Source organism: Aspergillus melleus (assembly GCF_016097325.1).
Source record: "Aspergillus melleus strain CBS 546.65 chromosome Unknown contig1, whole genome shotgun sequence".
NCBI classification, from domain to species: Eukaryota; Fungi; Ascomycota; class Eurotiomycetes; order Eurotiales; family Aspergillaceae; genus Aspergillus; species Aspergillus melleus.
In genome coordinates, this window is record NW_025763370.1 from 7063207 (window position 1) to 7077639 (window position 14433).

General features: G+C 53.2%; 6 protein-coding genes across 6 annotated transcripts; 4 read left to right on the top strand and 2 right to left on the bottom strand.

Moving 5' to 3' along the window:
- Window positions 1-513: 513 nt before the first annotated feature.
- LDX57_002532 (uncharacterized protein) lies at window positions 514-1552 on the top strand (the record flags this gene model as incomplete). Its single annotated transcript, XM_046084184.1, has 3 exons — window positions 514-552; window positions 615-809; window positions 875-1552. The coding sequence occupies 3 exons, from the start codon at window positions 514-516 to the stop codon at window positions 1550-1552; spliced, it is 912 nt and encodes a 303-aa protein (XP_045940147.1).
- A 1441-nt stretch (window positions 1553-2993) lies between these two features.
- On the top strand, window positions 2994-3503 carry LDX57_002533 (uncharacterized protein; the record flags this gene model as incomplete). Its single annotated transcript, XM_046084185.1, has 2 exons — window positions 2994-3089; window positions 3171-3503. The coding sequence occupies 2 exons, from the start codon at window positions 2994-2996 to the stop codon at window positions 3501-3503; spliced, it is 429 nt and encodes a 142-aa protein (XP_045940148.1).
- Window positions 3504-3819: 316 nt separating this feature from the next.
- LDX57_002534 (uncharacterized protein) lies at window positions 3820-4557 on the bottom strand (the record flags this gene model as incomplete). The annotated part of the gene is made up of 1 exon (XM_046084186.1): window positions 3820-4557. One exon carries the CDS (start codon window positions 4555-4557, stop codon window positions 3820-3822), a length of 738 nt encoding a protein of 245 aa, XP_045940149.1.
- An 849-nt stretch (window positions 4558-5406) lies between these two features.
- Window positions 5407-6480, top strand: LDX57_002535 (HpcH/HpaI aldolase family protein; the record flags this gene model as incomplete). Its single annotated transcript, XM_046084187.1, has 4 exons — window positions 5407-5597; window positions 5667-5794; window positions 5857-6065; window positions 6133-6480. The coding sequence occupies 4 exons, from the start codon at window positions 5407-5409 to the stop codon at window positions 6478-6480; spliced, it is 876 nt and encodes a 291-aa protein (XP_045940150.1).
- Window positions 6481-7386: 906 nt separating this feature from the next.
- Window positions 7387-10754, top strand: LDX57_002536 (uncharacterized protein). The gene is made up of 5 exons (XM_046084188.1): window positions 7387-9260; window positions 9320-9423; window positions 9480-9605; window positions 9666-9755; window positions 9813-10754. The coding sequence occupies exons 1-5, from the start codon at window positions 8796-8798 to the stop codon at window positions 10585-10587; spliced, it is 1560 nt and encodes a 519-aa protein (XP_045940151.1). The 5' UTR covers window positions 7387-8795; the 3' UTR covers window positions 10588-10754.
- A 96-nt stretch (window positions 10755-10850) lies between these two features.
- Window positions 10851-12284, bottom strand: LDX57_002537 (uncharacterized protein; the record flags this gene model as incomplete). Its single annotated transcript, XM_046084189.1, has 1 exon — window positions 10851-12284. The coding sequence occupies one exon, from the start codon at window positions 12282-12284 to the stop codon at window positions 10851-10853; it is 1434 nt and encodes a 477-aa protein (XP_045940152.1).
- Window positions 12285-14433: the final 2149 nt, after the last annotated feature.

Here is a 14433-nt window from a genome sequence, read left to right on the forward strand (position 1 = left end):
CGACCCACGCATGCCATACCTGTCGTAAAGGTCGGGGTCCATTCCGTTCGTGCGTCGTCGGGTCTGCATATGGAAAATTCGCTCTGTATAACCATGCGTGTGCCGGCTGTGTCTACCGGGGAAAGGGTGCAGAGTGCAGCCTTCGAATTGAATTCGAGATACTAGGTGGACAGGAATGGAATTAGATGGTTCATTCGTGAGTAATTCCACGCGTTCTGCAGTCGGTATAGGCCTGACGAGTCGTAGGCGCGTGCTGGCTGCCGGCGGACTGAAACGCGCCTTGTACAAGAACGCGGCAGCCCGTTGTTCCGTTGGGTTCGTCGAGGAGGACAAGGCAGAATTGGGCGAGACTCCAGATGGGCTTCTAGTCAAAAAGGACGTGTTGTGGGAGAGGACGAAGGAGATTGCGAGGATGGAGACAAGGAGGGCGAGAAAGAGACTCCCAAGGCGAGTGATTTCTCCTTTTCCCGTTTTCGTTCCCAGCGCTGATCCGTTTCTTGCTCATAGCCTCAGATGTCTTTCGGTAGGTTTGGAAGGTGGAATCCCGAACTCGTGAGTCAAAACGTAGTTCCGTTCTTTTTTCTTTTTGGTTGGTTACTAACGGTTTCGCACAGGGCCCTAAGAATGCTGTCCGCTACAAGAATTTGGAGAACGGCGCGCCGTGGTGTGAAGTGTATCGCCCGGAGTCGCATCGCCATCTCCTAAAGACAGGATGGATTGCGGTTGAACATGGAACTGACGTCGCTCCAGCAAAAAACCTCCGTAGCAGAATCGGATCTGCCAGTAGTTCTGTCATTCCCACCCTCACGGTATCGTTTCTCCGACCCCTTCGTTTTGGTAACTTGCGCGGTATAGCTGACCGTTTGGCTCCGAGAAACCCGTCGTCAAGAAGACCGCTACTCCTTCTTCATCTGCTAAGGCCAAAGCCGGTCAGTCTTCGGCTAGCAAGGCTTTGGCCGACCCGTCTTCTGCGAAACGAGCCACATCAAAAGGAGGCGAACCCGAACTGAAGAGAATTAAAACGGATGATCCCTCTCTCGAGACTATTACCGTCCCGAAGGCAGCGTATGAAGACCTGTTCACCCGTTGCAGGCGGTTTGAAGAAGACATGCTCGAGCTGCTCGATCCTTGCAACAGAATGATGTCTGCCGTCCAAGCCATCGAGGATAATTCGATTGATTTTGGTCATGCCTGGAAAGAGTTCAAGCGTGCGGTTGAGAGGCTTCACCCCGAGATCTATGGCCCCGAAGCTGTTCGTATTCACAATCCGGTACCCGGCGTATCTCCTGAATTGTGGGCCGTTTGGACTCCAGAAATGAAGAAAAGTGCTTGGGATTTTGAGGACGCAAAGAATAAGACGGCCGCGGGTTCCGCTAGTCCGGTCGTTGGCTCTAATAACAAGGGAAAGGGCAAGTCTCCAGCCGTTGTTGTTAGTGATGACGAAGAAGGTCTTGAGGAACTGGTCGAAGCTGAGGAGCCAGAGGGTTCAGAGGTCGTTGCTGGCGAGGACGAAGAAGAGGCTGTATCCCCGACCCCAGCCCCTCGTAAGTGAGTATTGCCCATTCTCCGTCTTTCCGCTGTCTGACGCGTTTCTAGTAGAAGAGATCGTCCAAGGCAGTCGTCTAGAGCGTCTCAGGTGGCTCCGTAAGGTGTATCCGATTACTAGGCCCCTGGACAGGGTGTTTTTCAGGCAATTTATGGGTCCTTTTTCTCAGTCGGAGGTCCAGGAGATGCAGGAGATACATTCGATTCTTAGTAATACGGGTAATACGGAAGATTGGGTTGAAGAATGGGTTGGTGAACCAATTGATATGGGTGGTTTTCGTCATGCGTGTGGCTTGTGGATAGCGGTTCAGTTTTGGAAGAGAGAAGGTTTCTTCGACGAGGTTATCCCTGAAGGTCTGATTTACCCTTCATCGGTTCAGGACAATGACTGATCTTTTTTTAGATGACGCCGATACAAGATGATTCGGGCCGCCTTTACGAACTTTACGGTTGACGAGATCAAAATGATCATGGCTATTACTTTTCGGTGCGCGCTTTGCGAAATGACATCCTGATCTTGCGAAACCAGCTACCTATGAGATTATCGGGAGACACGGGGTTTCTTTTTGATTGGCGCGTCTGAAGATTAGCCGTTACCTCGTTCCTTGGATCTTGTTTTGGTCTTTTATTTTACGGGCGATATTATCTTGCCAGGTAGTTAACTGAATGTCGCCAGTCTGTCATTTAATCCGTTTCATTTCCGGGCATACGAAGCTCAACTGTAGCCTCTTCTTCTAACTCGAATGGCATCCCAGCACTTCAATTATTCTAGGTAGGTGCTTGACTACACGCTGTTCTGCTCACTCCGAACGAGGCATATCTCTCCCTGTTGAAAGAAGGTGTCGGATGAGCTCTAGTGCGTAGAAGATATATATGTCGCGATGATTGGTATATTGATCACTACGTTTATTAAAGTAAATATAGTGATTGCTCAACTATCACCTTGCCATCAATATTGATCGTTTCCAGATGGTACATTGAGTTGTAACTCTGGGCGCCTCATCCACGGCAACGTGATCTATCCGCCACATAACCTACGCTACGGTTACTCATATCCAACACTCCCCGCACTGCTACTGTTTCCCCCAGCCATTTCTAGTATTCTAGAAGACTCTCGCAGAATACGACCATCTCCAGTCTTGATGGCGCGTCCTGAACCAATGGTATCAGTCTTCAATGTTGGTAATGCCAGGATAGTGAGACAGGAACAGGGAATACGACTTGGCGATATACGGAGTATGGGCTCACTAGAATGGAATGGCTCCATGAAGGGCAATGATTTGCTGTGTTTCTGCGATCGCGACCTGCATGCATAAGCTCTCACCTTGCCAAGTACGACGATCTATTCTGGTTTAGCTCAAGAGCTGAGGGCAAATTCATTCTCATGATTTAAGCCTAGCTAAACCCCCATCAGAGTAAGCAGAATCTCACATCATACAACCTAGAAGATGCATTACTTCCTATTCATGTCTACCCTCCTCCTTGGGGCAACTGCATTGCCCCAATCAACTAGCGATGAGTTTGAGATTATGAAATATCGCAATGTACGTTGTCCCATTCATTTCCACTGTCCAGCCAACTCAGTACTGCAAATCTCTTGCGTATAACAATTGACATAAAAGCAGTGGGATCTCCGCCTTTCATTACCCGGCTGCAACCCGAACACCACGGATCTCGATCTCTCGCTATACCATCGCGGTGGAGTGTACACCCGGGACTGCGTCTCCTTGTTGGAAGACACCGGACCGGATGGAAAGCCCGTCGACCTGAGCAAAGTGGATTCTGTGTCGTGGAAAAACCCACGCAAGAACTACGACCTCTGCTTGTATCCCAGTGCCGACTGCTCAGATAAACGAGGCAAGGCGATCCGAAATGGTTGGGAGGTTTGCCTGCCGTATGAGGGCTGGGAGGCGTATCGGGTTGTGAATGTTGGGGATGATTGTACGGTGTATACCTGAGCAAATATAGGGAGGAGAATGTTGTCACGGAGGCAGAAATTTGTATCTATGGGATGAGTAACTACAGAGCTATGATCAGAACAGAAAGAGTTCTAGATCAGTTCATAATTTCAAGCGAACAAAAAACATTGGACAACCACACCAATTCCCAGTTAGACTGCCGACCGAAGCTCAGAACGAGTCTTGTATTGTCAGCCCTTAGCGGCAAAGGCTTTTATCATCTGGCATATCTCCTCGATTTCCGAGGAGTTGCGGCCTCCTATATTGAATGCAGCCTTGCTTATCGAGGCCGATTGATCGCACACCCAGCCAGTAATCACCACGCTGCCCCCCTGGATCTCTCTCGCGAATACGTCTTCACAGGTTGCCCTAGTGGTTCTAAAATACTCTTGAATAAAGATACCTCCAACAGGCCGCGTTGCACGAAATGCCCCGCGAGTGGTCCCAAGTGAAAGAGGGACCAGGCAATCGTTGTACCGTGCACGAATTCCTGCAGCACTAAGGAGCACGGGTGCATGTGGTGATTCAGCCGGTTTATTTGCCGCAGGATGTGTCCGAGCTGCGCGCTGAGCATGGCTTTCACAGCTGTTCGCTGGGTAACTCTATGGATCTGATACACGTCTCGGCCAGAGACCGACTGGGCCAGCTTTAATAGGAATGGCATCTTGCAGTCATCGATCAGGCGCGTGATTCTGTCAATTTCAGCCGCCATGAGCTGCGAGTCGTGAACATCACTTGGGGCCAGAACCGTGTCGATAACCTTCGATGGTGGCGTGGGCAGTCCGGACAGAGCCAGACCGGGCTTGGATAGTAGTTCATAGTGGATCTTGGGGTCAGCGAGATGTGGTATATGGAGAACGTCGTCTGTGGGGAGTAGGATCACCATGCGAGCCCCAGGTTCAATAGATACACTTTTCGGGGTAGTTGCGAATCTAACAATTGGCTGCTGGTCAAGTCGCAATCGAGCAAAGTTATGAATCACATCAGCATAGTGGGCGCCCGGCGTATCCCCGGCGTTGCACTCCAAGGAAGATTTGAGGATAACCAATGGCATTTTCCCGCAATGGAGCCGTGACGCTGAGGCTTAAGCTTTGTGACAAGAGTTACAGAGGTCTCATCTTTGGCAAAAATGCCGTGGAACCCAACCTGGTACGTAAATTTGGCCCCTGACTCCGGCATAGCCGAGTAGAAGAGAGTAATATTGGGCATTTCGTCATCATCGATGCGCTAAAGATTGTGTAGGGTGTAGTCTGAGTGTATAGGTGTCGAGTCCATCGCGGCGTGATTAGGAGAAGAGTGTGCTTCCAACAGTAACCTAGTATAGGTCGTAATTAGACGTTGAGTATACCTATTATTTATCATTTTTTGGGCCCCGTTCGGTCGAAGGCGTGACGCTGACCCGGTACCAGGGGCTCGCAAGGCCATTGGCGCATGCGAATATGACATGTTGCATGGACATGGGGCTAATTGTAGACGATCCGTCATAGACATTTACAGGCATTTCCGCATCCGGAAGTGGTAGTGGTCGCCTCGGGGGCGAGATGTTCGCCGCCCTCGCATTTGTGTTGCATTCCAGCCAAGACCGGAACTACATATCGGCCATACCTTACCTACTGCATCCGTTGACTCAATGGCGTGTACAGTGCTAGCAGTTCGACTCCAATGGCCAGCTGAAACCCAGGATATCCGTCTATAGGAACCAAAGGTTACATATGTGTTAGTGTAGGTTTAGGTAGCATTATATATTCTCTTTGTCAAATAACTCGCATAATTGGCAGGATTCGCCAAATTGTACTAAAATGCCACGAATCTTCATTCAGTCCTGAATTTTACATAAAAAGAACTACGCCCAGGTCACATCTCGCCAAGATTTTGCATTGAGGCCCCTTGGCCCAGGTCCAAAATGGAGAACTACCGTGCAGCATCGCTCTTCCAGCCCTCAAACTTGGTCAAAGCTCTCGAGGATACTATGAAGCCGGCGCCGGATCACCCTACACATTTGATGGGTACCATCATCTCGATTCCACACACTATCTCCGCTCGCACGGTAGCAGTACTTGACTATGATTTCGTGATGATCGATGCCCAGCATACGTACGTCCCGTGTCCGCAGTGCAAAGCTGATCAATGGTGTGTTGGTTAACGGTCCTGTTCACCTGTCAGGCCCATCGGCGCCGAGAACCTCGTTTGTTTAATTCAGACCGTCAGCCTCTCCAGTCAGGGGAGAACGGTTCCGATCTGTCGAGTGCCATCTGCTCAATCACATCTATTGACCTATGCCCTTGACGCAGGTGAGCCTCTCCATTCCCACCAAGCGTCCGGCAGTCGTTGATTCGATATGCATTGCTCGTAGGAGCAGGAGGCATCGTATTCCCGCATATTGATACTCCAGAGCAAGCCGCCGAAGCTGTCAGCAAGTGTCGATATGCATACTCCAATGGCGATCGATCTCTCGCTCCGGCGGTGCTGGTCCCTGGAGCTACCGATCGCGCACCGCCGGGATCGTCTCATATGCATGTAGCGGACAGTCATGTCGCTTTGATCATGCAGATTGAAAGTCCAGTACGTTCACCAAGTCGTAAGGTAGTTCATATGTCCTTTTAGCTAAGACGGCCTCGCCGAATGTTAGCTTGCCGTGGCCAACGCAGACGCCATCGCCGCCGTTCCGGGTGTGAGTGCACTAATGCTTGGAGCTGGGGACCTCCGAGTTGCTATGCGCTGTCCGCCGCGACAAGTGGGTGATTCCGAGCACCCGAAAATGTTGGATGCAATAGATCGTTTGGTGAGCGTGTCACGACGGCATTCGAAGCCGTTGGCGGTGGTGACATGTAAACTGGCCAGTACCACCAATGAATGGCTGAAGGACTTTCAGCTCTTGATGGTTACTTCGGATTACTTGAGCGTAGTCAAGGGCCATAGGGAAGATTTGGTGCAGATGAGGAGGACGCTAGCAGAGGTTCATGGGTTAAAGAATTGAATTTATCCAGTCTATTTGAAAACGGCGGCTTGGTCGACGAGCGGGTCGTTGGTGAGGAAGGTGGCGCAGCGGCAGATGGACGTTACCATTGCTCCTTTTTAGGATTCAGTTGGGTGATATTGGAGATGTTGACTGGATGTGCGTGTGTATGTATTGATTGAGCTTTCGACAGGAGTCGCATTGCAATAAGATGGAGAGGGAAGCAGGGAAGGGATGTAGTTCAAATACATGCTCCCAGTAAGCAACGTAACCGCCAACCCAGCTTTGACCGTGCCAGGGACAAGATAAAACAACCGGCAATGGCAAGAGGGGAAATATAAGATCAACCAGTATGTTAGGTACAGTGCCCTAGTGATAGAACAACGGGATGTTAACGCATCGGGTGTTATAATAGCAGGATCCTAAACCGAGGCAACAGGCTAGTCTTCGAATACCGTGATCAAGGTATCAACAACGGTATAAATGAGACGATGAGGGTGCGCGGGTCGGTCGATTGGATGACGTCTAGATTGTAGCCGATCCGACTAATTTGGATACTGACTGGATTGGATATGGCATGACTGTCGGCTTAGATGGGGGCCTGACTCGTGCTAGTTGTTGGCCGTGATGGGTTGGATTGGGTACCGAGAGATAGGATGTTAAGACCCGTGCAGCACAGGTAGCCAGGAAGGGTGAGGAAGTGTTCGGTCAGTCATGTTGGAATGGCCATCGAATGGACTGGGAAGAATCCAAGACTCCACGCGTTTCCTCGTCTGATGGGAGCTTATGTATCTCCCACGCTGCGTGAGCTCAAACATGCAAGTAAAGCACCCACTATACTGTACAATTTAGATATACATATTCACCCACTGGGTTGCTACCACAGCTGCAACATAAGAAAGAAAGTATATGCTCCACAACCATCCGGCATTATAGAGCACAGTAAAGATAGGTAACTGGTGAGAGAGCACTGGAAGTGTGGAAGAGGATGCCGAAATTGCTGCCGCAATTCCATTTGTCTAGGTAGATACATATATACGTATTGGACTGTTTAGCCAGAGAAACAGCTTTTACTTTCTGCTTTTATACTTACCCCTCGCCTCATACGGTGTGTGTGCAGCTCGCCGCCAGAGACCGTCACAGGGCGGACACTAACTATCCCTGCCCTATCCACCGGTCGGGGTGGACAGTGATTTGTCGGCTTGAAGGTGAGTATTCGATCGGGACTCCACGATTCTATTGTACCCATGCAGAGGGCGGGGTGAGTAGGTTAATAGAACTCTGCAGGATTTCAATAGAAGCCTCAATAGAGCAGAATAGTGGACCACCCGTGCCGAAAGCCATGGGGAATGCAGACCTGCCAGTGCCCTTGATTGGCAAGATGCCTTGGTTGCGCGCGCGGCCAGGGATATCACGGATGCTACGGAGCAGATCTCGTCCAGCTCCGGAAACCTAGGAAGGGATCGTAATATTCCCCGGCCTGAGAAGCTATGGCTTGTTTAGCTCCGAAGTAAATGAATTATGGGCCACTCTGATAGATCGAAACCGATATCTGTTGACTTCAATCGATAGCCTCCGAGTGGACGATGAGCGGTGAAAATTCCAAGAACGGGGCCTCTAGATTGTGACTGGGGGAGAGATATGGGAGGTATCATTTCGTTAGTATTCTATGCATCCTATGCATCCAGTTCTCCTCTCGCGTGGCCAGTAAGGGACGGACTTGAGCTGAGCCACTTCGTGAGCAAGCTTCCAGAGGTTCAATGCGGTGCGAGACGAGGGCTCGATGGATGGATCCAAAGGTTGTCTAGGGGCTCGAGCTCCCGTTTCGATGTCGATCATGCAATAAAACATCTGCAAGCCACTCCGTAGGAGGCAAAACTAGGGTTTTAGTGCTGACAGCTGGCGGCGCATCTGCGCTTCCGATTGGAGTTGCGACGACGGACCGCGACGGCTCCACCAGACGGTTGATAGCCCACATTTATGGCTTATGCGTGTCCCCTCTTGCGGTTCTCGTCGGGGCATCTGCCGTTTGTCATCTCGTCGCTCCCTGACATGGCACAGGCAGAGAGTGGAAAGGTCCCAGGGGAAATGAAACTCTGAAACACGTCCTAGGCCTCCAATCGGGGGGCAACAGCGGGCACAAACACCAGTACTAGTGAACCTTCCCCCCGTCTAATATCATATGAAGAGTCCAAGTGGTCTTTCTCTTGCCGATCCCCTTAGTCCTGCGGAGTAAATAATCCCTCCTGAACAACCTGAAGAGTCCGAAAAAGAAAACAGAAAGAAAAGGCCAGCCCCTTCTAGATGGTGTGATCTCAACTCAACCACCGTCCAAAATGGCTGCCGCAGGAATCTTTGACGACTTAGCCAAGTTCTACATTTCCGTGGACATCATTTGGACCGCAGCCCTCCTCGTTGGCTCCATACTCCTGGTCCTTAATCGTCATGAACAATGTATCCGCATTCGCAACCTGCCTCTCGCCCTCGGGGCCGTCGCATGCCTCCATATCTACTGGATTCTCTGCATGGCTGCATATGCCATGGGGACTGCGTACCCCTGTGGCGTGGAATACTGGGTCATGAGCGTTTATCTGCCCCTGGGGATTGCGCTTTTCCAGGTTAACAGCATGCAGTTGCTGAGCGTCTCCGGCATCCAGGAGAAGATGCTCCTTACCGCGTATCAACCGTATACACCCCCCGTCAGTACCCGTCTGAAGTCCCGCCAGTACCTGCTGCGATTGAAGCACTTGAACCTGCTCCAACGAACGGAAGTAGGCATTGCTATCGGATTGGCGGCTCAGGTCAGTTCCGACTCCCTCCGCCCCTGGAGCCTACTTTCAACGACTTACCTCGACCACAGTTGACCGTCTCGCTCACCGTATACCTCACCTCCCGGAAGTTCAATTCGTTCGGCACCTTCTCCGGGCCCGTGAGCCCCGAGGAATGTCGGCGTGGTCCTGAGTGGCAAGACCCTCCCGGGGGAATGATACCATGGTCGGCTCCGTCTGACACCTATCTAGGATTCCTTCTATCCTCTGGCAACTATTCTGGTCCTGGGTGTTTGGGCCATGGATTCTGTGGAAGATCCGAAACATCCATGATATCCATCACTGGCGGCTGCAGACTACCTGCTGCGTCATCGCCGCGTGAGCCCCGTCCTTGCCTCTCTATCTCTTTCTCTCTCTGAGTAATGCTAACGGGTGCAGATTACCGGGCTCGCCTTTGTGGTTCGCCGCGCTGCATTCGACCTCCTCCGCGTGGGCCTCGATCAATCGATACTGGGTGCCGCCTCTCTGGTAAGAGTCACTCCCCCCTTATGCCCCCCCCCCAAACCGAACTGATCGTTCGGGCAGGTTTACGCCCGGAATTATCGCCATGGAGGCCGTGACGATCTTCTTACCGCTGTACGAGCTGGCCGGCGTCCGCAAACAGCGAGACCGCATGTTCGGCGAGATGCACGCGTGGAACGAAAAGAAGGCCGAGGCGGAGTCCGACTCGCACACCTCGGGGTCGCATAGTCAGTTCAGCCGGTTACACGAGCTGTATTCCATCAAGGCGCTGGAGAGGTGCTTGGAGGAAGACTCGAGCACGCTGCTGCATTTTGCGGCGGCCAAGGAATTCAGCGGCGAGAATATCATCTTCCTGACGTACGTGCGAGACTGGAAGGCGGCCTGGGAGCGCATCAACACGTCCATGCCCGACTACGACTGGCACCGCGACCCGCAGAACCACCGGGGGCGTTTCTTCCGCATCGCCGTCGAGATCTACGCCGCGTGTGTCGATCTGAAAACGGCCGACTTCCCCATCAACATCGAATCCCGCATCTACACCGACCTGGTAAGCCTGTTCGGGGAGGCGCTAGAGGGCTCCGGCCAGCGCATGTCCCGCGGGGCCGCCCCGGGTATGGACGAGGATACGCGGGTGCTGTGTCTGGATGAATATCTGGATAGGACGCAGACGATCATGCATATCGAGCCCCGGCTCCCGGATTCGGTGGTGGTTCCTCACGCGTTTAGCGCGGCGGCGTTTGACGAGGCTCAGAAGTCGATTCTCAGCCTCGTATTTACGAACACCTGGCCGAAATTCCTGGATTCGTCGAATGATGGCTTGTCCATCACCTCCAAGTAAACCACGGAGGGAGCAGAGGGGCGGACACAATGGGGGTTTTGGGGGGTGTGGGCCGGTGTTGTTTTCACGGCAGGCAATTGTAAGGGTTATTCTTGTTGTATATCAAATCTTGACGAACCATTTACTTTCGCGGAGGGAGGGATACAAAAAAGAAACAATGAAACAAAAAGGCGAAGCGAACATCAGGGAACACAGATCATCCATTCATTAGGTATTCGTTCTCGTTAATGTGTTTTATATTCAATGGCACAGGATAGCAGACGTTAAGAGTCGAAAATCGGCCCGAAGGCGGGCACTCCACTGGCCTCGAGTTCAAACACCACCTTCTTCGTAAGGACCGGGTTGCTGATCACGCATACCGCTTCGGCCTCAAACTCACGCACCAATTCCTGGACCACGGGCACCATATCCACGCGTCCGCTACTGTTGGTGTCGATGACCAACGGGTTCGGATCGAGCTGCCGCACCAGATTGACCACGTCGCGCCCATACGTACGGGTTGGGTTCCGCGTCTGCCAGATGATGCGTAGCGACGGCCGGCTCGGCTCGCTGAGGAAGGAGAGACAGGGGCCGATGCCCGAGCCGGTGGTCACGACGACCACGCGCCTGAACAGCCGCATGACGTGGATGAAGCCGTACATGAGGACGCCGCGCTTCCAGAGGCGGGTGGGTTGCTGGTCAATGCAGCGGGTGGTCCAGTCGCCCGCCTTGGACACCAGGCACGAGAAGCTGCGGCCGTCCGGGTCGGGGAAGGTGGCGAAGCTGTGCCAGTCCTGCCCCGGATGCCTGGAGAGGGCGATGACCTTGCCAAACGCCGTGGACGCGTGGTCGAGGTGGAGCCGGACAACGTGCGGCGAGAGGTGCTCGGGCCACAGCTGCACGCGTCGCAGCAGCAGCCAGGGATGGACGATGACGGCGATGATGGCCAGGACGCACCAGAAGGCGGGCGTCGCCACCAGATATCGCCCCAGACTCACGCCGGCGGCACGGCGGGCGCGGTCCGCAAACACCAGCAGCAGGGTCAGGAACAGGGCGACGGCCAGCCAGGCGCAAAAGCGGTGGGTCAGCTCGAAGTAATCATGGCACTTCGTGCGGAAGGTCGGGTAAGCCACGGCGATGATGGCCATCAGCACGATGAGCAGCACGTAGGCGAGCGCTACGACGGCAGGCGAGATGCGTCCGGCGTCGGGGAAGAGCCAGTACTCGCGCGAGATCAGGGAAACCAGCCCTGCGTACCAGAGGAAGGCGGCCACCCCGCAGCCGCTGTGCACGCCGCCGTAGTGGTAGGCATTGGCGGCCATGCGGCGCAGGACCAGCGGCGCCGACCGCGGGATGCGACAGATGAGGCGAAAGATGGCATTGACCATCATCGGGTGTCGCGCCAGCCCGCACACCAGTAGATTGATGCTGGCGGCGTTGACAAACGCCAGCAGTTTCTCACGGCTCTCGGCCATGACAATCACAAAGGCGACCGCATTGGCCGCGTACACGAGCGAGAACAGCCGGCGGTAGATGGTGAGCAGCAGATATCGCAGCGTGGCCCCGGGGGGATGCGCCGGCCGTTGCGCCTCGAGGTCGGTCGGGGCCGTCCAGGTCGGCCACCGTTTCCCCAGGGTCTCCTGTGTCATGCAGGTGTCGACCGATGGGGTCAGACTTGGTTTGTGGGCGTGAACGGGGGGCGGGGGACGAGGAGTCATTCTGGGGGTTCTGGAGGATCAGAAAGCGACATACATGGCGGTGGACGATTTAAATACGCCCATCCCCCCGTCCCCCAATCCGGGGCACGGCGAGCCAGAACGAGCTGAAGCTGGTGTCAAAGCAACCCCTCTCGGGTCGGCGACGATCGTCAGACGCCGTTATTCATGCCGGTGGGTCGCCTAAGCCAATTCCGTGGCGAGGTGCGCCGTTCCTGTCGCATGGGTACGCATGGTGTCGTATATAGACGGGACCAACTATAGGGCATCAACGTGGGTACGCAGACCGAACCAGCCTATCCCTTATTCAAGTCGATTCTCTCGTCTGTGCAAAAGGGCTTTTCAGTGTCTGACAACTCGCTCCATGCGCCAAGAGACAGCTACTGCGCGTTTTAACCTGCATCCGGCTAGAAGCTTGCTGACAAGTGGTTCTCTGCGTTAGATCCAGCCATGCCATGCAGGGTATGCGGTCAAACCAAGGGTATTGGAAAATCTCTGTATGGGAGACGCTCGGCTACCGCAGAAGACATGTGAGACTCGAGTTGCACCCGCTGCCTGACGTGCAACCGGTGAAGTGGCCCCGACATTTGCCTGCGTAAGGCAAATCGTCCGCCGGCGTTCGCCATTGAGACCGAGGACAGAGATGCTGCACATGGTCGGTTGCCCTATCCCCCTGCCAATCGGAAACGGTTCCCTCAGCCGAACGGATTGAACTCTTCATGCGAGAGTCTGCGTCACTGGGGATCAACGGGCACGAAGTCATCCGCTCCCCCGGTTGCCTGCCTCCCGAGTGACAGCTGCGGGATCGCTCGGCATGGTGATCGAGACAACCACGAGGCTGAGGAACCAAATCGACGTCATCGGGGGAGTCACAAATCCACCTCTGGCAGGAGACGGTCGAACGGTCCGCCGTGAAGGTAGTACACCAGCCACGGCCCAAACGAGTTCCCTGTATCGTCGTCCTGATTTCTCGACGCCGACGAGGATTGAGGGAGCCCAAATCCCAAATCCCGGGGAAGGGGTGCTAGCGCAGGAATGGTGCTGCCGCCGCCATATCGTTTGAAAGAACTGCCTCCGACGGGGATCAGGAGGTCTCCCAATGTGGCATGCGACCAGTTTTGGCGCCACGCCGAATTGTGAGAACTGCGAGAACTGTGAGAACTGTGCGAGCTGCGGCAAACTGCGAGAACCGCGACGATCGCAGCGTTCTGGGGCTATACACCTCCCCATCCCGTTTAATCAAAGCGTTATTTCCCTTCCCTTGCTTCCGCGGCTTCCGATAGTCAAGATCGTATTATCTGATACCATGGCGGAAGCCTGGTATCCGCGGTCAATAATAATATCTTGCTTTCTTGGAACCCAGTTGATCGGATTCAAAACGATAATGCCTTTATTCCACCTGTTTTCTCCGCCGCTGCCATCGTTGCCGCCCGTGACGGTAATCTGCCCAGACAGAACATATTCTGGCCGATATAGAGATAGGATTCCGAGACCGTTTTCGTTAAAGGCCTCCAGATATTGTTTGGGGCTCGCTACCGTACGCACCCACCTGAGCAGAGGACCACAGACTGGTCTGTTGGAAGAGGTGTTATATAGTATATAGCTCAGCCATCAGGACCCGAGCCAGGAATAAATATCACAATTTCGAACTCATGCCAAACACATTCCTAGCATATTAACGTTACACAAGGGGGCCATGGCGAAGAAGATCTGTCAATCAAACTATCCTTATCTAAAGGATTACATGTCGGTAGTTATTCATAATGCTTCCTTTAGTAATTATAGAACTATCGACCGGAAAATTCAGATGTTTTAGCTTGGCATGCCATATTATATACTATATTCTTCTGGCATTCTTCCCTCAGTCATTTGCCAGAGTCCCGGCATCCGGCAGGGTGAGAATTCCGGACAGCGGACAATACGATTTCCACTCTCCAGCGTCAAGTAAGGAATCAGCTATCTCGATAGTATATCACACCTTAATAGGCTGGCAGAGAATGGCCTATACACCAGCGTATTCACTCATTATCCCTAGAGATATAATCAATAATTAATCCCCCACCCTTGTGACGATTAGGCGTGACCTGTGGGAATGTTTTGCAACTCTACGTCCTGTTTCCTCTTTCCCTTTCCTCCGTATGTTTAGTATTCT